Here is a 23,755-nt window from a genome sequence, read left to right on the forward strand (position 1 = left end):
AGGAGTTGAGGGTCAAACCACCAACCTTCCAGTTGGACGTTAGCCCCCTCTACACTGCCCCACAGTCACAGTTTAAGAGCAACTGTCAAATAGCCTTAAACTAATAAAAAGAAGAAAGAAGTGTGGGGTTTAAGTTTTAAACATTAGACAAAAAGAAGGAAAAAAAAGAGGAGTAACTACGTCTAAACCTGTCATGTCAACAATAAATGTAACCGAAGCTGTGATTTGAGTCTGTTGTGTAGTTTGCTTTTCTTTATTGATAATTATGATGAGTCATTTGTTGCCTCATTAAGAGTTGGGCAGCTTGAGGAACCATCTCCTTTTCTTTTTTCTGTTTTAATGCATTCAGCATCACGATTCTCTGTGAATATCAGCCTGCAGTCGCTCCACCACTTTGGTCCAAACTGAAATATCTCAGAATCGATTGCAGAGAGAGCTGCTCTTCTCGAGGCAGACCTTCATTCGGTGAGCCCAAGGATGAATTTTTATGACTATTGATTCGCATACTTTTTCTCTTCTGTTCTTTTCTCCACATTTGTCTTCAGTGACATGTCTTTACAAGTACTGTTTGCTCTGCAGCGATGTTTTGTTCCAAATTGGATATGTATTTCTAATAACTGCACAATAAAACTAATGATCCTCCTTCACCCTCAGCTACATTTTGTAGTTGGCTGATACGAGGATGTGTCTTTGTGAACAACTTGAGAAGTTAAGAACAGATTTTGCTGAGTGCATTTGCATTTTATTGCCCAAGAATGGAGTTATTAGATTCTGGGTGTGATACAGATCTGATTCAGGATATTTTAACAACTGAGAAAAGGGAATGTGGGACACTGTGGGAAACTGAGCGACCTCAGTGGAAGGTAAAGCTCTGCATTAGTTAATGTTAAACTAATATAGTGACAAAGTTCCATTAGGTTTATTCAAAAACACAGTTACACATATAAACACACTGGCGCAGCACAGTATGACTACAGACTCACTGTTCCAGAACGATAGGTGTATGAACAGTATTTGTTCCACAAATGCCTCAAAGAGTCAGATTTTACCCCCGACTGTGGATATAAATGTGTTATTGTACAAGTGAGGCCAGAAAGAAGACATTCACTTTTGGAGTGGAACTGATTACGGGGCCAACACAGGAATATTTGTCATACTCTTGAATACTGTGAGTTAAACACTGATTAAACAGGAAGGAGCATGTTTTGACACAGCACACAAGAACAAAAAGCAGCAAAGCAAACATGGTTGCAGCCATTATTTTCATCCAGATGGTCTGCACCATTGTTTGTTTGCATGTGTGTGACTCACCAGTGACAGCACACAGAGGTTACCAGGGGCCACCTGGCACGATGTCACCTCTCTGTCGCGAGGAAGATGACACAGGACTCATCTACCGGGACAGTGGGAGTCCTGGGAGACATGCAGCACAGTCTGTCACAAACTGGGGTCAGACGTTCATAGGACGAGTGGGACACAAGCGGGTGGCAGAGAACACAAGTCTGTCAGGGTGAAGGAAAAATTCAAGCAGTAAAGTTAGAAAAATAGCTTTGTATAAATGCAATTTTCATACAGAGTAAAGACATCAGAGTTGATAGTTATTAGTTAGTACACATAGTGTTATGAAACAGGGAGGGAACCATACATTAATATTGTATGAAAATAAGAAATCAAATGCAAGCCTCAACTAAATGAGATAACATCATATTTCAAATGATGGACGTTAGGAGAAAAAAGCTAGCACTTTGAAACTATATCATGAAATATGTCTTATAAATATTATCTTCATGAATGGAGAAAAACAACTTTTTAACTTGACATTTTAAAAATGTGAGATGCTCAAAGGTCACACAAAATGTTCTCAGCTTCAAATAATCTAAATTTTCTAGATTCAGAATCACACAAGATATAGTGCATATGTTGTTTTTTTTTATTCAGTCTTAAAAAAACACCCACAATTATATTCCAGCTTAGAAACTGCTCTCACATAAATTCCACAAATCTTTGTCTCTACATGTTTTAATCATGCACTGTTTGCAGCATTTTCTAAAAGCTCAGTTTATATCATGTTTCCTTGTACGGAGGCAGAGCTGGCAGCGGCTGTTTGGCGATGTTGGCAGCGTTGGCACGGTGACGGATGCATCAGTTAAAGGGCACTTGGTCTGTACCTGCTGCTTCTCTACAGTCCTGTCTGTCAAAGCCTTCCTGGGAAGGCGAACTGGCCAACAGAAAAGTCATTAAAGTGTTTCACGCCATGCTTCTGAGTATGGATTTTGACCTTTTTACTTGTCTTGAATGACAGCCAATACTCTCCTTGACAGAGTGACTGAGCAGACATCATGCTGACTTCACACAGTCCTACAGAGGCCACAGCTCTCTGCAGCGCAGCGTCTCTGTCCAGTTTGACAGGGAAACAGTGACAGCAAAGGGCACAGTGTGATTGTTTTCATGTATCAGATTTGTTGTTTTTCCCTTCTTAGATTTCTCACTGTTTTACAGATTGAAGAATTTGTCTTAAGCCATGGGGTATTTTCACATCTCAGCGTTAGATTTTGGAGCCAATCCCAGGTGATTTGGGGTGAGAGGTAGAGTTCACCCTGAATAGGTCACAATTCTATCACAGAGCAAGATGAACCAATGTCCACGATCACATTCACACCGACAGACAATTTAGAGTCTCCAACGAGCCTAATCCCACTCTGCATGTCTTTGGACTGTGGGAGGAAGCAGGAGTACCTGGATAAAAGGCACACTGATATAGTTTAATTTGAAATTAAATAATTAATTAGATTAAATGTATTCATGCTAAGCCCCCCAAAACAAAACTAATTTAACCCTAAATTGAAAGCCATGGTGCATCCAGGGTAAAATAAAGGCACTCGTTTCCATCTGGCCCGATGTTACAATGGACACTTGGATCAAAATTAGAATAAATAAAATAGCTACACTAACATTTCAACTATTAACGTTGGTGAAACATTGAACACAGATATATAAAGGAAAAATGATACTACAAATTGAAAGCAATAAAACAAAAGTAAACATAAAACAAGTGGCAGGACGTGAAACATGGTTGAGTGTGGAGTGTGAGGAACATTCAACACACAATTTGTCATATCTCATGTTACCTATTTTTAACCACAAACAGGAAAGAATTCCTGTAACTACTGAGCTGCATATTCTAAAGAAACAACTCCACAGGGCAAACAACCTGCATATTTTTCACCACTAGAGGGAGGAGTTGGCACAACTGATCTGCAACTACCAGTTTAATGACATGAAGCCATTAACTCACTATCCCTGTGTGACTGCAAACTTGACACAAGGTGGATCAGTGTCATGTGTGCGGTTGAGCATTTTCTTAATATGTCGTTCCGTTAGATCTAACACCGTCTCCAGGAAGAGAGGGAGTCATGTTTTTTTTCTCGGTGTCTGACCCAAGACTTGTCTTGGTTACTATCCTGAGATGTGGAGACAGCTGCAGAGCAAAGCTGCCAAAGTGAGTGGCTATCATTGGTAACCTCCTGCAGCATTGATAATAGCAGCAAGGGGATCATACAGCCTCTATCAACACATTCAAAGGCCCATCAGTGGCCCAAAGGAAAATACAAAAAATTGAGCCAAAGTGCACTGAGACTGTGTGCACTAGAGGTGGTGGTTGTCAGATAGTTTTAGGCTTCATTTATTTTTCAGCGATTTTAAAGAGCCAGCTTTAAGCTCTCTGACTTATGTCTTACATAATGAGTGCACTTGGTCTGTGGCAAATCAGTGTTACATTCCAGCAGTGAAGAGAGAAAGGTAAACACTTTGCAGTTTAAATGTGCCTAAAAATGGTTTCAAAATCTATTAAAATGAGTGTTGATATACATTCATATACATTCACTGTGTGCAATGTTGAGCCATGACAGCAGCATGGCTCTTGGGATGAAATTTGGTAAAGACATCCACGGTTCAGAGAGGGTGGATCTTAATGACTGTCCTTTCATCTAGAGCAAGCGTTAGGCATGAGACAAACTCATGCAAAAATAAGGACTAATTCAATACAACTAATTGACTAATTGACAACTTGCTACATGCTAAAAGAAGATGGTGGACATCTGCCTGCACACAGGAGTTTGTCTGACTGTTAGCATAATTATGTACAGTATGACTATGGCAGCTTCCAAAAAGGTAAATGTAAGTGTTTCTGCCTATAAAGAGAGATGATCATGTATGCAAAGTTGGTTAGGTATCAGGTTTTTATAGTTGGTTTGTCTGTTTGTCAGCAGGATTAGGAAAAGGATTACTGAACCTACTGCCTGAAACTACAAACTTGATGGAAAGGTACAGCATGGCTTAAGGAATAAGCCATTGGATTTTGGAGCAGTTGCAATTGAGGGACTGGATATAGGAAGTTGGGTTTTTTCCACTTCGTGTAACATTGTGAGGGAATTTTTAAAGAAAAATGCAGAGATCATTATGGAAAATTTATTTAAATTGTATTTAAGGTGTTGCTTTCCATGTTTCTTTTCATTTAATTCCTACACAATCAAGTACGGGTCCCTTCCGAGGTTGCCATTAAATTGTAACTGTCCGTCCAGAGCTTGCTTAATCATTCATTCTTAAAGCTCTATGAAGACAGCCAAGTATGTCTCCAAGTCCATAGGACCTGGCATGACATTCAGAAGCCTCAACAGTTGAAGACTCACCAGCACAAAAAAAAACAGTCAACTCATTGTCTACGACGTCATGTACATCAGAAGATATTTGATCTAGACTGCAGTCCCAGCCTTGAAGGTGTGGTTGTGACCCTACTAAAGGTCACTAATGACACCAGTGTGAAACCACATATGAACAAATATACTTGGGTGATCTGAATGTTAACTTCCCTTGGTCTGCAGAAGAGCAGGCAAAGCAGTGATGGTGGTGGTGTCCTATTTTTGGAGGAGCTATCAGCAGCCCAGTGGCATAGGTCTGAGTGACAGGACAAGTGTTTGGTTGGACCCTCCCCTCGCTCATTTGAGGCAGACATTCCTCAGTGTAAGCAGACACAGACCCTGTGCCATCATATTTCTCCCTCCTTCTCCCCCTCTCTCCCCTTGGCTGTGATAGTTGGCCCACTCTTGGCATGGGTGGGTGCACAGACGTGTGTGTGTGTGTGCACGCATGTGGGTGTGTTCAGGTGTGAGCGTTGGCCTTGGAGCTGGACTCGGAGAAAGAAGTCAGCACCCGGACAGTGTGGCAGGCAAAGAGCAGGTCAGAGCTCAGTAAGGGGGCCCTGACCGCTAACCATGGGGCCAAAGCACTAAAGGGGCCCCATAGAGAAATATAAAACAAGAAATAGGAACGGAACATAAGCAAGAAGGAGAAGAAAAGACAAAAAGACAAAAACAACAAAAGACTGAAGGACAATGGTTGCAGAGGAAGTGATAATTTCATTATCTGGTGGAGCACCATGGGGGTTTCGTCTCCAGGGAGGAGTGGAACATCAGAAACCGCTCCAGGTGGCTAAGGTAAGACAAGTCACTGAGGAGCTGTCAAATCATGGAAAAAATCTGGAAAGTGGACGATTCAACTGTCCTGCTGAAGAGAAGTGAAACATCAGCTGAGATAGAAGTAGAGATCGAAGGAGCTGTGAACACAGTTGAAATGGAATATTGGCTGCCACGCTGGTTGGTCCCGGGCCTGAATATGAGTCATCATCTTGTTTGAGAACAGTCTTCATGCAGAAGCATGTTGATGATTGATTGGGTGAACTTTAAACTTTAGGCTTGAGCTTGGAATGTGGAGCAACCCTGCTGCATTTCTGCTAATTATTGCTGCTTATCCAATTAAAGCGGATAAAGCTAAAACTTATAGGAAGTAGAGTGACAGGAAATGTGCCCAGTCAAAGGACTTTGTGATGCTTGATACTTTCACCAGTTAAATGTGTACATTGTCGGTGTCTATATTGCAAAGGGCTTAAGTGGACACTTCACACTATTCACCCTGGGCAGTGATCTGATTTGTGCTACTGAACTAGAATGTTTTCACTGTATCATCACCTCTGTTAGAATCTCAGATAACTACAGCCATGCTCAGTCATGTTTAAGGTGACAGATTATCTGAGATTTATTTGGAAACACACACATCACTGGGTGAATCTGCTGTGACTTTTGCAGGTTTGTGAGCGTTGCAGGTTTATATGCTAATTTCCTTGAATTCACTGTAAGGAAATACAAAAAGAGCACAGTGGCATACACACACACACACACACTTGCAGTAATAGTTGTCTGGGCAGACCTTTTCAAGGTAGCTATATTTGGTTGAGAAGCTGCAGGTCACGGGGTCAGCCGAGGTGTGCGTTTCAGCTCCTCACTCAAAAATGAACCTCATTCACTATTTTTGCCTGGACACTATAATCAGTTGCTGCTTAGAGAAGTAGATATCTTTTTTTTTATTGTGGTTTTACATGTAGTTCATACTATTCATGTTCAGCTTACAGCTGAGAATAAATGACAAGGGAGAAAACTGTTAGATTTAGTCAATTTAATCAGTGCTGATTTATTTTTTCAGAATAAATATTTTCTTTTTTCTTTTCCTCGCTTGTTTTTACACCCTCTCTGATGTTGCCTTACTGCCTCCTTCCCACTATGTCCTTTACTGCTTAAATCTTAATGGTTTTTTTTACTAGACAGAGTTTGTAATAGATGTCCAACACAAGGATATGTGCAATGGATCAAACACCAACAGATATTTTTGCTTAGAAATCCTGGACAAAGGTGAATCTTGATTTGCAAATTGTGTTTTATTCATTAAAAAATAAAAATGTGCTATCGATCATCCTATGAGACAATCACCATCACAATATTTGTGTTGAAAATGTTAACGCTACATTTAGTGGACTTGGAATGCAGTGGTATGTACACAAGCGAGCCACAGGACACCAAATCACCTTGACGGTGGTGCACAGCTGTTTCTGTCTGACAATCCAAAATGGCGTGCTCCTTCACCCCTCATAGCAGAAAGGCATAATCGTGTCAGGTCGCATACTATATTGTCCATAACAGGTGGAGCACAGCACCACTTCACAGAAAGAGCCAGTGTGTCAGTCCCTGTGTGTGTTTATTTATACAAGTTTATGTGTATTTCTGTGTCAGTGTATGTGGTGTATGTGTATATGTAAGCATGTAAGGGTATTATTACAGTCATGGCTTGTAACCACAAGGCGACTGACTGAATGAAGAGCCGATATGCATGCAAAGACCACTTTGAAAGGCTTAGCTAAGTGGGGAGATGGGACTTCATTACAGGCCTATCAGAATAGCTGGAAATGAATGTAATTAGGCTAATGCTAAGGAATAATTCCATATCACTGAAATCTAACATACAATATTGAGTCTATCCATGGCCAAATGTCATCTTAGAGTGCAATTAACAATGCAGTCTTTGTTTTAAACTTTCCAAAGATCTGATTTGAATTTTTTACAGGACATGTTGACATGACTAACACAGACCTTAGGGGAATCTGGATGCAGGCACAACACCATGGTCCTGACAGAACTCTGGCACAAAATAGCAAAGCACCAAATGAAGATGGCTGCTGGCTGACATTCTTCTGCTAAAGTGTGCATGAGTGCCCCACTTATGCAATATGTGGCATACGTCTGCAGCAAGATCAAGCTGTCAGGACACAATCTGCTCCGCCAGTCATAATCACAAGGCTCAGTTCATTTTTTTTTAATCCTAGCAGCAGAAACAGCAGCCAAACATGCAGTTCTCAAGCATATCAAGCATTATCAGTCCATACACTTCAGACTTGAACTTGGTGTAGCTCTGAAACCTGACATAATAGACTTATCCAATTAGATCTGACATGCAAGTAATGAATATCCAACTCTTAAAAAAAACATATTTTCAGTAAGATGTGCAAATTCTTCAAAGCCTTGTGTCATGATATGAAACTTAAAAGTCTTCAAGAACTTGACAGTTGTTCGAATCAACAAATTCAATATATTCAGAGTATTTGTGTTGCTGTGCAAAATGTTGCCTTCCTTTGCTTTATTCAGGTGCGTAAACGCAGCAAGGCATGCAGAGCTGGGCTGCAGGAGGGTGACGAGCTGTTGTTCATCAATGAACAGCCATGTGAAACACTGTCCCATGCCCAGGCTATGAACCTAATTGATGGCTCAACTGGAATATTACACATCCGGGTCAGAAGGTAACAAAATAATTACACTCATTCATTAATGCTGTCCCATCCAGAAAAACTAATTTCATCACAGACCTAATATCCCCATTCAGCCCCATCATTTTGATGACCCTCTATTTATTTGTTTGTTTGCAGAGCACCTGTAGGTTTTCAGTCTGTGGTGCTTGTGACCCGTGCTCCATCTCCCCGTATAGACAAAGAGTACCGTGCTGCTTTGCGTGCCATGTCACCCAACCAACCCCATCATGCACCTGTCCGGGAGGTCCATTGTAGCCGCTCTTCCCTGACCAGTGGTTTGACATCTCCACCTGGCAGTGAGGCCTACTATGGTGAGACTGACAGTGATGCAGATGTGGCAGGCTATGAGAGGCAGCGCCGACAGAAACGCCGCAGTCCCAGTAACTCCACCCCAGGGAAACCGACAGGACGAGCCTCTCCTGAGGGCGGGGAGACATCGGAGATGAGCGGCTATGACAGCGCTCCAGATGCACACGTCTACCCTCCTTTGTTGGATAAACGAGGGGGAGATGGAAATGAAGGAGGAGGGCTACCAGGGGTGGCAAGGAGGGAAGTGATTTATCAGCCTCCTGCGCCAGGAACGTGGTCCTCCCAGACATCCACTGAGACCTCCTCCATTATCTCCTCAGCAGATGACCAGGGACTGCGGGATGGAGGGCAAGAGGAGGACAGTGGCTTTCTGGAACTAGCCAACGTGCCTCTGGTTTCCCCTGAGAGGGCAAAGGAGGCACTGATGCTGGGCTCCCGCAACCAGCTTGTGCCCATGGTGGGTCCTGTAAACAAACCCATTGACGAGGAGCTTACAACAACCTACATGGAAAAGGCCAAGCAAGCCAGTAAGTTCAAGTTCAGTCACAGAATAATTATCTCAAAGTCATGAGTTATATAGTTTCTGATAGATGTCACACTGGATCAAGTGTCACAAACCTTTGCCATAATTATATACACGAAAATCTCTGTTTCGTTAGTGAGCCCCACCCTTAATGGCTTGTTCAGGTATTAAACTATGAATCTGAATTGCACATATACAAATATAACAGTATGTATTAAAGGTATTTTGGATCATAAACATTTCCTTATTTAATAATACATACAATAATACAAGCCACTTGTTTCTCAAGATCAACTTGAACTAACTAACTAACTAACTACCACACGTATACATTTTCTTAGGTAGTCCAGTGTGAGATGGTGTCAGCTTGAGCTAAGACTTTTGAGTATGGTCAGTATAGTTTACTATATTTACCTTCAGTTGCATGTTTAAAAACCCCAGCCATCAATCTGGGAGCATTGAACAACATCTACAGCTGCTTTTAGGTATCAAATAGCAAAGCAGAGATACTCTCATTTTCCCTGACCTTCTCTCCCTCTCTGCTCTCTCCAACTGTTCTGTTGCTCTTTTTTGTTTTGCTATTCATTTAATCAAGTGCGTATGAAGAAATGTATGATGAGTTTTGCAGCATTCAATAGAAAAATACTTTTCTGTCATCATAAGGACTAAAGTGGTATGTTTCTGTAACATGCACCAACATAGAAATGTGCTTCAACTGAGCTGGAAGACAACATGGTAGGTCAGAGATGTAAAAAAGAGCCATTGCATAGAATCAGACATCAGAATTAAAGGGAAGCTGATATTTCTTGATATTTCTATACCTTTACCATATTAGCCACATAATTTAACCAGCATATACAGTATTTGAAGAGAGGTCAACATTTGTGACTACTGCTCACTACATTACAACAATAGTATCACACTGATCAAGTATGCTGTTACTTACATGTTATTCAGCTCTGTCAGTCAATTGTTAACAGGCCCATGAAAAAACACAGAGCTGGGTTATTTGAAGTTGACAGGCATGCTTTCAGAACTTACATTTTCTTTCATAAATCCCTCTTACCATTCCTTCACACATTATGTTCTACTTAAGAACCCTGTCATGGACAAATTTAGAACTCTTTTCACATGGAAGTACATTTTTGTGAACTGAATTTGTCTATGATAATCTGCTTCATACCATAACATGTTAAAGGATATGTTATTGCTGCCATTTTAAGTTCCAATAACCTACAACAAGTAAATTTCAACTAGAATGCAATTTTTTTTCTTTTCAGTTAGATGTGAAGTACATAAGGCTAATAATGTGCAAATATATCCCTAACCCATGATAATATGAGAAGCTGAAGAATTTTCTGGAAGCGTTAGATATAAATGCCTGTTCAAATCATGGTAGTCAGGACACACTCACATGCTCACACGAGTCAATTCTTGGTTAGAAGGTAAAATCTGTGGATTCAGACTTCTCTGGCTTTATGTAATACTACTATGTAACTGATACTAAAATGTAAATGACTTTCATATCCTGCAGAACTGAACCGAGGAGATACACAACAAGATAAAACTGTAAAGGAAGCCAAAAGCAAGTGTCGAACAATTGCATCCCTGCTGACTGATGCTCCTAACCCTCACTCCAAGGGTGTGCTGATGTTCAAAAAGAGGCGGCAGCGCTCCAAGAAGTATACCCTCACCAGCTTTGGTAGTGTGGATGAGGACAGATGTAGAGACTCACAAGAGGAAGATGGGTTATTACCCGGCAGTGAGTCAGAGTTTGATGAAGATGGCTTCTCGTCAGTTCCTGACCCAACTTGGGATAGTGATTACTTGGATATGTTGGAGAAGAGGGCAACTGCAGGCACTGAAGGTCGTGGGGATGGGGCAGAGGATGCTCCAAGTCCAGGGTTGAGTGATACAACAGGCAAGGGTGCTCAACTGTTTGAGCAACAGAGAAGGAGAGCAGCTGAGCATGCAAAGAAGATGAAGGCTGCACAAGCTCAGACTCCTCCACAAATTCAAGACTGGGCTCAGCATCTAGAGATACAACCACAGATGCAATCAGACCTCCAGCCTCAGCACATGATGCCAACTGGGCCTACAACCATACAGCGAGAATTTTTCCAGTCTCCTGGTCAAGTTTCTGTTGGTGCCCTTGGGGCATCTAATGGCGACGTAGCATTCTCTACAGTTACAACTAGCATGGTGATGTCATCTCTACCTGTGACACCCAAACCCGCCACTGCTTCAGTGACTATTTTGGCCACTCGCTCACCACCAGCTGAAACACCACAACCAGAACTACCTGCCAGTAATGTTCTCAACAGAACAGCACGTCCTTTCACTCCTGGCTTCATCAGCATCCGAGCCGCGACTGCCCCTGTAACTTTCCGACCATCAGTCACAAAGACAAGCCAGCGTCCAACCTCAGCAGCTGTGTGCCCACCATTCTTCACTACTTCTGAACTGGCCATTAATGCTACATCCATGACGTCACAACTACCCTCCAGTCCTTTATCAATGATCTCCCCACAATTCTCTGTATCTCAAGGTCCCTTGCCTCAGCCACCAGAAGCTCAAGTCACTTTCCATCCTCCAGCCATATCTACATCTGTAGAGACAATGCAGGCAGCACCATCTATAACTACTGTTCATCAGGCTCCATTTGCAACTATGCCCCCAGGATTTAGGCATCCAATACCACAAGAACCACAAGTAGGATTGTATCAAGCCCCTGTTCCTCCTGTATCTCAAATTCCAAGTTCAGCTGAACCAATTGCTGCAATGCATCCACTACAAGTGCCAGTTGCTCAGCCACCTCCACCTCAGTATCCCATGCCATCAGTAGCTCAAGTATCAGGGGTAACCTCACCAGAAGCTGTAGCTCCAACCCCTGTGCCTGGTCAATCAGGTCGCTCAGGAATATTACTTGATTCTCGGCGGCGTAGTGGTAAAGTCAGACCTTTGTTCACTGTTCCAGAAGTCAAAAAGAACTCCCCAAATCCAGACCTATTGTCTATGGTGCAGAACCTGGATGACCGGTCCACTCGATACAAATATGGCCAACTACCCAATGAGGCCAATTATGATGCCACTGAGGAAGGCAGGAGTGGTGAGGTTGGAATGGGAAAGGTTCCTCCTCCAGTGGCCCCCAAACCTCGGGTCATGCAAGAAGCTCCACAGTTTCTTCAAGCTGGGGGTAAAGGGGCAGAGCTTTTTACCCGTAGGCAGAATCGTATGGGTATGTATATAGTAGATTCCCCACCTGAGGCATCTTACCGGCAGGAAGTGACCTTGCACAATGCATCTCACTCATTTGACTCTTCCCTAAGTCCTACACTTCCCTCCAATTTTAAATACTCCCCGAATGTCCGTGCCCCTCCTCCAATTGGGTACAACCCACTCCTTGGTCCTTCTCTCCCTAAAGGGCCTCAGAAGGATAAAAGCAAACCAAATAGCGGGAGTAGAGGAGGCACACAAAGAGAAGGAATCCAAGCTCTGGATTTCATGAGAAGGCAGCCCTACCAGCTCAACTCTGCCATGTTCAATTACGGGGGCAGTGTTGCAAACATATCAGCAATGCCCTCTTACCAGGCCCAGAGGCAGCAGCAGGGTGATTACTCAACAACAATGGTTGGAAGTTCATTAATCTCACCAAAGCAAGTCCCTCTCAAAACAGCCCGTGTCTATGAGATCAAACGATTCTCCACACCCACACCTATGTCTGCTCCCAAGCTGGCTCCCAAAGTCATTGCACCTCGCTCAGCTACAACCCTTGGAGAACGTTTGACTCACTCTGGCATGACCTCCCCACCTCTTGCTCCTTTTGCTCAAAACCCAATTCCTTTCTTACCGCCAGGTCCATTCACTGGCCCAATCCCAGCCATACCTCCATTGAAACCAGCTGGACTACCTAGCCTCCCACAATTCTCTGCCACCTCTGTTCCAAACCCTGTGCCACCTGCAGTCCCCACTCCTTACACTCCAGTATCCTACACCACTGGGCTCCAAGCAGCCAAGCAGTTTCAGAGTGCTCCTGAGCTCAGTATCTTTTCCTCTTTGCCTTCACTCAAGTCTAAGCCAATCCAGGCACCCAAACCACATTTTGTTGCCACCAAGGCAGGTGTCCAGCCCTGTGTCTGGAGGCCAGGCGCAATGTGAAGAGCAGCAGTCAATCCCTATCACCCTTGGACATTGTAATTCATTACTAATTTACAGCAGACATGATTTTGTCAATTACAGCCAAAAGTTAACCAAAAAGCAATTTTGGTAATTGGTTAAATGATCAGACTTTTCTCCACCTTGGGCAAAACAAACCTGGCACATATCCATTGATTCCATTTAGTAAAATTAGATAAATTGTCAAAGTTTGGGTGGGTACAGTAGCTGTAAAAAAAAAAGAAAAACTTTTTTTGAGGGTATCAACTTAGATTTTTGGGAAATTCTCTGATGATGAAATGACAAATTACTAAATTAATATACAAATGTTATTCTTATAAATTCAGCTCTAAACAAAAGGCAAAGGCATAATTAAGTTGGTCAAGTTTTTGAATGTGCTTGAACTTCATTGTAATAATTCATAAATATCAAACATTTTGCTTATATCATTTATTTTGCTACAAACACACTGTGCTGTCTAGTTCACCACATGCCTGTCCTGGGAGGTTGGTGTAAGGCTACTGGAGATATTTCTACTATTTAAGCAGAAGCACCATCTAAACAGAGCCTGTACTGAATTTTTCTTTGAAACTTGAAGTATCTGAATTTGAATCACTGGATTAAACCACTGAAAATGTACAGTATGTGGTCATATGTGGACATGTGGAGGTAGATAAGGTTTGTATCATTCTCACATACAGTATATTACTCAGTACTGTCCTACTAAATGACATGCAAAATATATGTTTTCTATCCACTAACTGTACTGTTATCAAGAAGAAGCCCACGACAGTCTCTGGGGTATATATTATGCACAGAAGACATTTTAAAGATATTGTATCAGATCTCTGTGGAACTGTATGTGAAGACAAGATTTACTCTTTGCAAAATGTTAGAGAGGTTGTGCCAAATACCACTGCTCACTATAACGAGACAGAAATGCTATCTTTTAAGCATGGGTCACATTCACCAAGTTCCCATGCTGACACTGAATGACCACTTGTCACTGGATATCAAAGGATTTCAAATGCCACTTAGGCACACCAGAGTTTCTTTAATATCAGTATGATCTTTGCAGATATATGTAAATTCTTTCACTTTTATTATTAAACAAATAACACAGATGGAGAACAGTGTATTTTGTTTTAATTGTGATTAAATGTGAAGGGGTGTCGGGGAAAGTTGATGAACTGAGTGGCATCAGCAATTGTAAGATGGTTTATGGAATGACAGTGGCTGTGGAGGTGGGTTATAGGTATGATCGGTTAAATGTGATAAATGGGATCTTAGATAGGATATTTACCATCACATCCCACTTCTCGGAAACAACAATCATAATCAGATGTAGTAATTCTGAGACCTGTGATTGATGATGCACAGTTTTGATATCCCACAGCCAGAAGAAGTTAAAGGATGATGGCCAAGAAAGGACGGCATCTGAGGTTTAATGGAAGCGATTGACGAAAGAATGAAACTGAAGTTTATCTGAAGTCTTTCCACTAATGATGGAAAAAATAAAGGATGAACATATTTATCAGTTATATATACCTTGGAATACTGGGTATATGTTTATGGAAACACGTAAGAAAAAAAAGAAAAGAATATGTTTTCAGTTGTGGATTTTTTTTTTACCGTTTTTGAAATATAACTTGTCTTACAGCTTCTTATTTTCATATTATGAAAAATTTAGTTTGTAGATATAGCTATGCTGAGGTGTAAAATATGATGCATATTTCTGACTGTAGATGGATTGAAGTGTGAACATGTCTATTATTATTGCTGAGCAGACATTTATACTGGATAGGGGACGACATTTTTAGAAGAATAAAATTAGATTTGAAAGCTGTACACTTATGACTTTACACTGCCTCCTGTTGTCCATTGTGTGATACTGCACGTTGTACAGTACATGCATGTATTAAATGATAATTTGAATAAATAAGCAGTTCAGTAATGCAACTGTATACTGGTTTTAATTTTTTTTTTTTTTCAAATAATTAAATGCTTTACAGACTGTTTTATGAGAAACACACACACACAGTATTAGCTTCTTTTTTTTTATTGGCACATTTTTGTGTTTGAAAAAAATGTGAAAATATTATTTTGCTAAATCCAACCAGCAACTTTCTCCTTTTTATACATATATTAGAATCAAAATACAAAGCCCTATCTATTAATATTTTCCTAAGCATAAAACTGCCAATCTGCTTTAAAAAATATAATTACCATTAGTAAAATATGAACAAACATGAATAAATGCCCAATGTATCATATATGTCACATTACATTGTCTCCATCACTGGGGATTCAGAAATGTGTTATATACTAGGTAATTTGTTTCCAGATTATGCAAATTACCCATCTGAAAAAAGATTAATTTATCAAGTAACTTAAATAAGTAAAATAAATAAATAAATAACTAATAAATCAATTTGGATATATCATATTTCCAGGTGTAATGTACAGAGAAAATCAAAACTTTGATTAAACTGTGATTAGATGATTAGAGCATTCGAACAAGCTCATGTAACTTCAACAGGTAATATGAGAAAACAGCAGGGAAAACTAAGTAAGAGCATGCATACAAGACGTTTCATGCAGTGTCGCTAGATGGTGTTATGTGAGAAGGGATACTTTTTAAAGGAGTGAAAGATAATATCATAAGATAGACCTTCATGGAATGGAGCTGAGAACTATAGACAACGTCCACATCACATAACTGTTGAATATTCTTTTTGAGTTGAGGTGGATTCAGAGAAATGTATAAATATAATTTCAGTAACTAATTTAGGAAATTACTGTGGGATTCTCGATTTCCACTATTCATCCATTGAGTCACAGAAGGCAGAAATATTATTTTTGGTAATTAAAAGTACATTAGCACAGCATAGTATCAGTGGCATATTCACTGTAGGCCATCAAGTCTGTGAGAGACACAAACACACTGATTCCTTCCATCTTCTACCACTTTATCCTCCACATGAGGGTCTAGGGGGCGCTGTGCCAATCTCAGTTTAGATCATCACAGGGTCACATATCCACTCTCACACTCACCTACGGTCAATTTAGTGTCCAATTTACCTAATCCCCACTTTGCCTTTGTAACATTTATTGATTAACCTATGTAGCCTTTAGTCAGCATCAACACTCAAAAGATGTCTAGTTTGTCCATGGTGGGCAAATTGTAAAAACATGGTGGTATTAAATGATGGCCTCAGTACAGCTGACCAGGCTCCTGATAAACATATAATGCTCATTCTGTGTTAATGAAAAACACAGAATTCATACAATCAGGTGATTTTACACTTTGTTACAAATTGGGACAATGATTTTACCTTCATTTTCTACCAAATTGTTAATTTAATGACATGAAAGTCAGATTTTATCAGTTTAAAGTTGTGTTTAAATTCCTTTTATTTTGCTAAGATAAAGGAAATGATTATGTTCTATCTGAAATCCTGAAGTTAACATTTATGGATATCATCATATACTGCGTTAGATGTTTTGGAGCCCCTTAAGAGCGAGACATACATGAATCCCACATAGACTGCATAAGCCTGTTCCCTGCTGGGGATGCAGTCAGAAAGGCATTCTGTTTTCAACCTCCACACTCACACAGTGCCTATATATAGGGCTGTTTATATCCAAACAGAAGACTCATTATAGAGAAAATGACACATTGCCAAGTTGCTACTGTAATTAAGAATTTGTTCTTAATTTAACTGCTTTAAAAATATCAAAAAAATAAAAGTGGCTTCTCAGCTTGTGGCAATTTCTATTTTGAGATGGAATGAAAACACTATGTAGAACTGCTTCTTTAAGATCATCATTTTCTACAATAATATGACTACAATTAGATAATATTGTAACATCTTTCCCATCATTATAAATGTGTTTTGATTTTTCAAGTTCAAGAATACTTGGCAATTAAAGTAGTTGAGAAACAAAATATTTGTTTATAAGAAATTGAGAGTGAAAACATATGGAATAAAAATCTAAATAAATCGACTTTAAACCCTAAATGTGAAGGTAGAGTGAGTTATAAGACGTTGAAGGAAGCCATAGAATGTTGCTTCAAGCCAACAAGGATCCAACAAAAGGTGGATTCGCTTTTTTCCTCATGAGACCCCATCTTTTATTTACTAAAATGTGAAAAATGCATTAAACTGATGATACAGAAGATGAAAGAAATCTCTCAGAGGGTAGGAGAATCAAAAGTTACTGACTATTGAGGGGTCAAGACTTGTTACTTTAAGAAGAGGTGTGAAAATGTGTTAAAAATAAGGTGGAACAAAGCCAAATACAAGTTAGAATACAAGAAAGATTTACACTTTCATATTAAAAAAAATAAATAATGAAACACACAGATCTGCAGATATACCCCACAAGAGATCCAACAACTTCACTCTAATACTTGGTGCATAATTGTATTTATATATTTTATAAAGACTAGAGTAGTTCACTTTTGACCTTTGCATAATAAGCCTGCTCCAGTGCCTTGAGTTCAAGCTATCATTATCATCCCAGGGGACGGGCATTTGACTCACAGCCAGCAGTGACAAACAAACAAATAAATAAATAAATACAAAACAAATCACAATTCAGAGTTCAGAGACTCATTTACAGCTGGGATAAATGACAAGTTGAACTAGTAGGTTCTGTATCCTGGTAGATTGCATCTGTGCCCTGAGGGAAGCAACATGAACTCAGAATGTAATGCATGGCTTGGATCATCCAGGATAACTCCTGCCTTTACCACGTTCGTAGTTCTAAGTCGACGAATCGTTTTGCCTTGGTGCCACTACGAGGTGCACATTTGTGGTTTTGAGTGAACTATCTCAAAAGGGAGCGTGTGCTCAGGGAGCCCATAACTTTAGTACTTCCAAATTATAACTGACTATCCTGGATTTCAGTGTTTTTGTTGAAATTAAGGGTAATATTTTCTTTTTAAAAAGTGCTCATCTTCATACATTAAAAACTGTGCTCAAAACAAACAGAAATATACAGAGGATGTACTGTAAAAACAGGCACTCTCTTTAAATACCATTTGCCCGTGGTTGCTCTTCAGTTATGTTGATACAGGCCATGCAAAGATTGTTGCAGTGTCTGATAACTCTGTCTCACACATGTTTATCTTGTCTGGTTATATGAAACTGAAAATGTGACAATGTAGTGTCAGGTTAGAGAGATGTGGGTGGGATTGAGGCTGACCCTCACTGAAACTGATATGGCACTGCCATACACACATACTGTACACCAAGCTTAAAGTTGTATTGTGAACTTGTATATACTCTACCCAGTCTCTCTGTGTACCCGACACACCCGAGTCCTTATCTTAGAGCCAAGTTCTGTTCCCCTTGGTCTTTGCTACTAAATATAGGCTTCAGAGCCATCTGTGAGAATGATTTTGTTCCCTTAATATCTCCATCAGCACTTTCCTACCCCCCATTCGTATTCATACTCCTAAACTCAACCACCGCCTCCTCCCGTCTTGACACCAATACCACTTCCACCCACACCCCCAAGCCCCTGGAAGATCTGCCATCTGAGTGAAGGGTGGGTTTTGCACTTCTCTGGACCTGGGTCCGGCCATACGTGGGGTCAGAGGCACTGTGGGATTTGTAAACTTGTGACAGAGATCACCAGATTTGAGCCTCTTGTCTATTTGGTATTTACAGGTCATCCTTTCCAGGATTACAACTAAATATCGGTGAGTGGATCTGCATCCCATCAATGTGCTTTGTTCTGCAACAACAACCAACAGCTTGGATTTAGAAGTGTCGCTGCTGCAAAATGGCAGTAATAGAGGCAATAAAGACATGCAACATATTCTCCAGTGACATTTCTGCAGGTTTTACAGGTGAAACAGGAGACCATAACAGCTCAGGAGACCAGATTATATGTTTGCTTTTAATGAGAATGCTTCCATTTGTACCAACATATCGCAGTGAGTCACTTTGCTGCTTTTAGATTTTCTTGTGTCTTAAAATGACCATAGGAATGGGTGAATGTGCTGACCATCCCTCTCTGTGGGCGTTGCAGAGTTTTTATATGGTGATGAGGTGGTGGGGGTGGTAAATCTGAGTGCGATGCGTCCCTAAGCTAATTATTCAAGGAAATAACACGCCATCCAAAACCTTCCTAGTTAAAATGCATAACTACTACGGATTTCATGCGTGTATGAAGAGGGGTTCAAAAGTACACCCAGACTTGAAGACCTGAAGATATGTGATTTGCGTCCTTACGTGTTGTGTTAAGTCCATTTGATAGTTGAATGACGCCATTACATGTCACTAAAATGTCTTGGCTAGAAATGTATTTTATAAATAGCTGCAGTGGGTTGAGTTACAGTCAGTAGATGTGATGTTTTGTGAGTTGACTATGAATTAAAGAAACAAGAGTTGTGGAGGTTAATGTGCATGTAGAGCAAAAAATGCAACATAGTCACATAAGATGATGTAAAGATGCTAATGCTAGCATGCTCCCTCAGTGATCGTTATCATGACAGATGACGCAGAGGAAAGTATTACTCCCCACTTTCCCCGCCAACAGGTTCTCATGCAGGCTGCAGATTGGGAAATATGATAAGATGATATAAATGATGCTCAATGCTATTTTATGATCTGCAGACCTTTACTTTGACTGCAGTACAACAGCACCAGAGCGCTCTGAACGCTGAATCTCGACCTAAAGCACAGCGCATTTCTGTTTGTTTACTCTGGCTGTACTGCAGATCATGTGACCACAAACCAAACTGAACATGCATTAAGCTTTAGGTTTCCTTCGAGGGAGACATCTGCTTCGCCGGGGAATGTGGGGAATCTCAGGGCCCTGACATCACCCTTGAAGTTGAAAAATGAGAGGGGCCCAAGCTGTCTTGTTTGTGTGTCACATTTAGGTCCCATGGATTCACATTCAGTGGTTGTCAATGGCTGCAGGTGTTGACGGTGAAGACTAACCTTGAAAAGTTGGATGAAATCTAAAAGGCTGTTTATTCCTTTGAGGGGGCATATTGTTATATGAAAGCTTCATATAAAACTATTTGTTTTTAATGCCTCTGGTAATTTTTCTCAGTTTTGTCTGTATGTTTGTAAGCCCATGTGTTACTCTGTTACTCATAACACCATATTTTTTCCTGGACTTGCAGCCATGCCTCAGCGAACACTTGCCCCCGTAAACAAAAGGAAAAAGCTCGCCAGGATCATAACCGACTTATCACACATCACTCAGGATGGTAAGGCTGATCCTTCACAGTATGCATTGAGATTTTGATGCATGATTGGTGATGATTACTGTGACTGGGGCAGTAATCTTACAGGATAAACAGGTTTACTTCCGCAGCTCAAATCAAAAGAAGCATTAAACATGGCACAATAAAATAAATGAACCATACATCTAACTAACTTAAATTGAGTAACTCCAAGTTAACATGTTTTTCCAATGAACAGTAACTAAATGCCAAGATTGTAAGATAATACTAAGCACTAAAACTTAGTCACGTCATGATTACTTTTTTTAAGAAGTATGTGCAAAAGAATAATTATCATCATTGAATGTCCTTTACCTAGAGTTTGAGTTTGAGCCAGAGGCCTCCGAGTTTGACCTGGGGAAAAAAATTGGAACTCCCAAAGACATCATGCTGGAGGAGCTCTCGCTGATGAAGAACAAAGGCTCCAAGATGTTCAAGATGAGGAAGCAGAGAGTGGAGAGGTTTATCTACGAGAACAACCCTGATGTCTTCAGCAGTGACTCAATGGTTAGTGAACACGCCCACAAACTCCACAAAGAAACACAGTAACAGACGTAAAATGGAGGTAAATCCTTATTAAAATATACACCGATCAACCACAACTTAAAATACAGAGAATTAGAACATTAATTCTCATTACAATAGCACCTGCTCCCAGTACACAGTGTTCAGTTCATGCCAAAAAATTGCTCCAAAGCTATAGAAGCAGTCAAAGTCTCCAAGAGAAGGTGACCTTGAAAGAAGAATCATGTTGGTGGCACCTGGATGTACTCTGGGAAAGAAAGAAAGCTGATGGAGGTGCTTTGGGCGAGGTTTCACTTAGGCATTCATGTGGATGTTACTTTACCACGTGCCATCTAACTTAGCACTGTTGCACAGCAAGTACAAATGCTTATGGCAAAAGTAATCCTTGGTGACAGGAATGAGGACTGCAAGAATGTTGGAGGAACGGTCTGAGACACATGACATGTTTTCAAGACATCAATGCAATGTGCTGTGACCGATTCATAGAAGCCCCACCTTGAAATTCAAAAGGTACGGATGCCAACATAATGCCCAACATCACTGGGCACCTACAGCAGTTAAGATGAGTCCACACCTTGACGTTACATTAAAAACACTAGCAATGCCTGTCAGGTGCAAAGTGGAGCTGCTGAAACAAGCTAACTCATCAGATACAAATGTATTGTGTGGCATAATGGTTGGTCATTTTGTTCCCATGTCTTTCAGGACAACTTCCAGAAGTTTGTCGGTGGACAGATGGGAGGTGAAATGATAAACCTTGGTGGGCATCTTGTTAGCAAGCAGTCTGGACACCTGCATTACACAGGACTGCACACTGGAGGAGGTGCCCCTGTGCCTCCACCAAAGCCTGGAAGCAAAGGTGCAGGAGGAGCAGGTGGAGCAGGTGGAGCAGGAGGTGCTGGAGGTGCTGGAGGACTGAGTGGTGGCGAACATGGGAAAGGTGGTAAAGGAGAAGGCGCTAGTGACGGGTCAACAGGTTGGTTACATTGGTGCCTCTTACTTAAATACAAGAAAAAACTTAAATAAGCACATTGTATTTTAATCACCACAATTTAGATTTGCAGTATGTCTGTTGTCGGTGGTGTTTGCTGGTGAAGAAAAGGATGTCTACAGATTCCACAATTTGTGAGCTTAATTGATTATTGAATGACAAAGTTTTATGGGATGATCTGCACTAAAACACATACCAACCTAAATGCTGTGTAATATGACTACAGCTCTTATACAGTATGAGCCACCACCAGTAGCCAAAAGGCTTAGGGTTATCTTAAAGACTAGAAGGGAAAATGGCTAGCCAAGCTCAGTCTAAATGTAGCAAAGTGGACTTGAACCCAAAAATGTTTACTGATTGAAAAACATCTACATTTTATTTGTGCTGGTTTTAAAGACATATTTACTGCACAGACAGTCGTTCTGATTACCTCACTCAACTCTCAAGCAAAAAAGATTAACAAGCATGTTTTATTTTTTTTTTACGTACATGAAATGATCCTTATAACACGTATTTTTCCCTCCACAGGAAGTGGAAAAGATGCAACTAAGAGGCAGGCTCATGTGAAGACATACCTGTCACCATGGGAGAAGGCCATGAAGGGTGATGAGAACCTGTTAGCCACTCTGAAAACATCAATGCCTGGTCCCATAGATCGAAAGGATATGCCCAAGTACAAATCCTTCAACAGGTACTTCCACCCACACCTAACCTTGTAGGTTCTTCATGTCAAAGAGGGACTTCAATAATCCTCTTACCTTGCTTTGCCAGGTGTGCACTGCCCTATGGAGGGTTTGAAAAGGCCAACCAGTTAATGAAATTCCAGATGCCAGACAGAGAGACGGTCAAAGAGGAGCCTGAACCTGCAGTGGTGTACCAAAATGATGTCGGCTGTCGGCCTTCCTTCAACCGCACTCCTATTGGCTGGATGGGCAGCAGCGAACCGGGCAGCATTCACATTGAGAGTGATGCCGTGCCCTTTGATGCAGAGACAGATGAGCTGTGAAAAAAAAAAATAATAATATTGTGATTACACTCTCCACACACACACATACACACAAGCCTGACTGCATGCACACACCCACAAAAATGAGCTTTAAGTCAACTGTTACACTGATGAATCTCTAAATGTGAATGAGTGAATGTGTAAATGAAATGTGGTCATGTTCTGTATTTGGTTGTAAGGCAAAGAAACCAGCTTTGATCTTACAGACAGATTAAAAATGTTTGTGTTTTCACAAGTGAAGTGCAGATTTTGTCAATAAGGAAGAGTGAATCATGTATGAAGGACATATTTATGCTATGTTACCGTGACTAATGCCGTCTTAACTTGTCATTGTTTGTCATTACCTAGTGCCCTTTTGTTGTCCAAATTCTCTGATATTTTGTTGAGCTATGAAAAGGCTATGAACCCGTTTCATTCAGAATGCATGCATAGAGTCAATCCTCCACATTTAACCAAGTAACCATATCAAAATAAATAATGTGACAATACTCCAGAGGAGTGATTAAAATGTCAAGGGGAATCATTTTGTGTACATGAAAATTCTTACCAAATACATTTCTCATGCGTCTTTACTTTCCCATAATTTGTAACACAAATTCCAACAATCTTTTCATGTTCTTGGTCCTAAATGGTCCTAGGTGCAATGAAGGAAAGTATACTTGTCTCATGACTCAACAGCAGAAACCAAAAATAGCTGTGCAGTGTTGAAAAATTCCCGAGTTTTGGGAACAATAAAGTACATCTATTCATCCTTCCATCTATGGATACATTTCTGAAGTTGAATGTAAGTTTTAGTTTTAAAATCTTGA

At 40.6% G+C, this 23,755-nt stretch overlaps 2 protein-coding genes across 2 annotated transcripts; both read left to right on the forward strand.

Annotated features, from left to right (window-relative positions):
• The first annotated feature begins 5,082 nt into the window (after nucleotides 1–5,082).
• On the forward strand, nucleotides 5,083–15,129 carry synpo2la (synaptopodin 2-like a). Its single transcript, XM_058651984.1, has 4 exons — nucleotides 5,083–5,492; nucleotides 8,028–8,179; nucleotides 8,306–9,024; nucleotides 10,555–15,129. Exons 1-4 carry the CDS (start codon nucleotides 5,391–5,393, stop codon nucleotides 13,176–13,178), a joined length of 3,597 nt encoding a protein of 1,198 aa, XP_058507967.1. The 5' UTR covers nucleotides 5,083–5,390; the 3' UTR covers nucleotides 13,179–15,129.
• A 3,526-nt stretch (nucleotides 15,130–18,655) lies between these two features.
• On the forward strand, nucleotides 18,656–23,466 carry myoz1a (myozenin 1a). The gene is made up of 7 exons (XM_058652120.1): nucleotides 18,656–18,731; nucleotides 18,854–18,885; nucleotides 20,323–20,409; nucleotides 20,744–20,931; nucleotides 21,655–21,925; nucleotides 22,469–22,631; nucleotides 22,712–23,466. Exons 3-7 carry the CDS (start codon nucleotides 20,325–20,327, stop codon nucleotides 22,944–22,946), a joined length of 942 nt encoding a protein of 313 aa, XP_058508103.1. The 5' UTR covers nucleotides 18,656–18,731; nucleotides 18,854–18,885; nucleotides 20,323–20,324; the 3' UTR covers nucleotides 22,947–23,466.
• The last annotated feature ends 289 nt before the right edge of the window (nucleotides 23,467–23,755 follow it).

The sequence above is a fragment of the Solea solea genome, chromosome 15 (assembly GCF_958295425.1).
Source record: "Solea solea chromosome 15, fSolSol10.1, whole genome shotgun sequence".
Classification (NCBI taxonomy): Eukaryota; Metazoa; Chordata; class Actinopteri; order Pleuronectiformes; family Soleidae; genus Solea; species Solea solea.

What these genes read in the sequence shown, in the direction of transcription:
- synpo2la (XM_058651984.1), top strand. Translation starts at nt 5,391, where the DNA reads ATGGTTGCAGAGGAAGTGATAATTTCATTATCTGGTGGAGCACCATGG. An exon ending in AACCGCTCCAGGTGGCTAAG is followed by an intron (nt 5,493 to 8,027) that starts GTAAGACAAGTC and finishes TGCTTTATTCAG; the next exon opens with GTGCGTAAACGCAGCAAGGC. An exon ending in GGAAAAGGCCAAGCAAGCCA is followed by an intron (nt 9,025 to 10,554) that starts GTAAGTTCAAGT and finishes CATATCCTGCAG; the next exon opens with AACTGAACCGAGGAGATACA.
- myoz1a (XM_058652120.1), top strand. Translation starts at nt 20,325, where the DNA reads ATGCCTCAGCGAACACTTGCCCCCGTAAACAAAAGGAAAAAGCTCGCC. An exon ending in TCTTCAGCAGTGACTCAATG is followed by an intron (nt 20,932 to 21,654) that starts GTTAGTGAACAC and finishes CATGTCTTTCAG; the next exon opens with GACAACTTCCAGAAGTTTGT. An exon ending in AAGTACAAATCCTTCAACAG is followed by an intron (nt 22,632 to 22,711) that starts GTACTTCCACCC and finishes TTGCTTTGCCAG; the next exon opens with GTGTGCACTGCCCTATGGAG.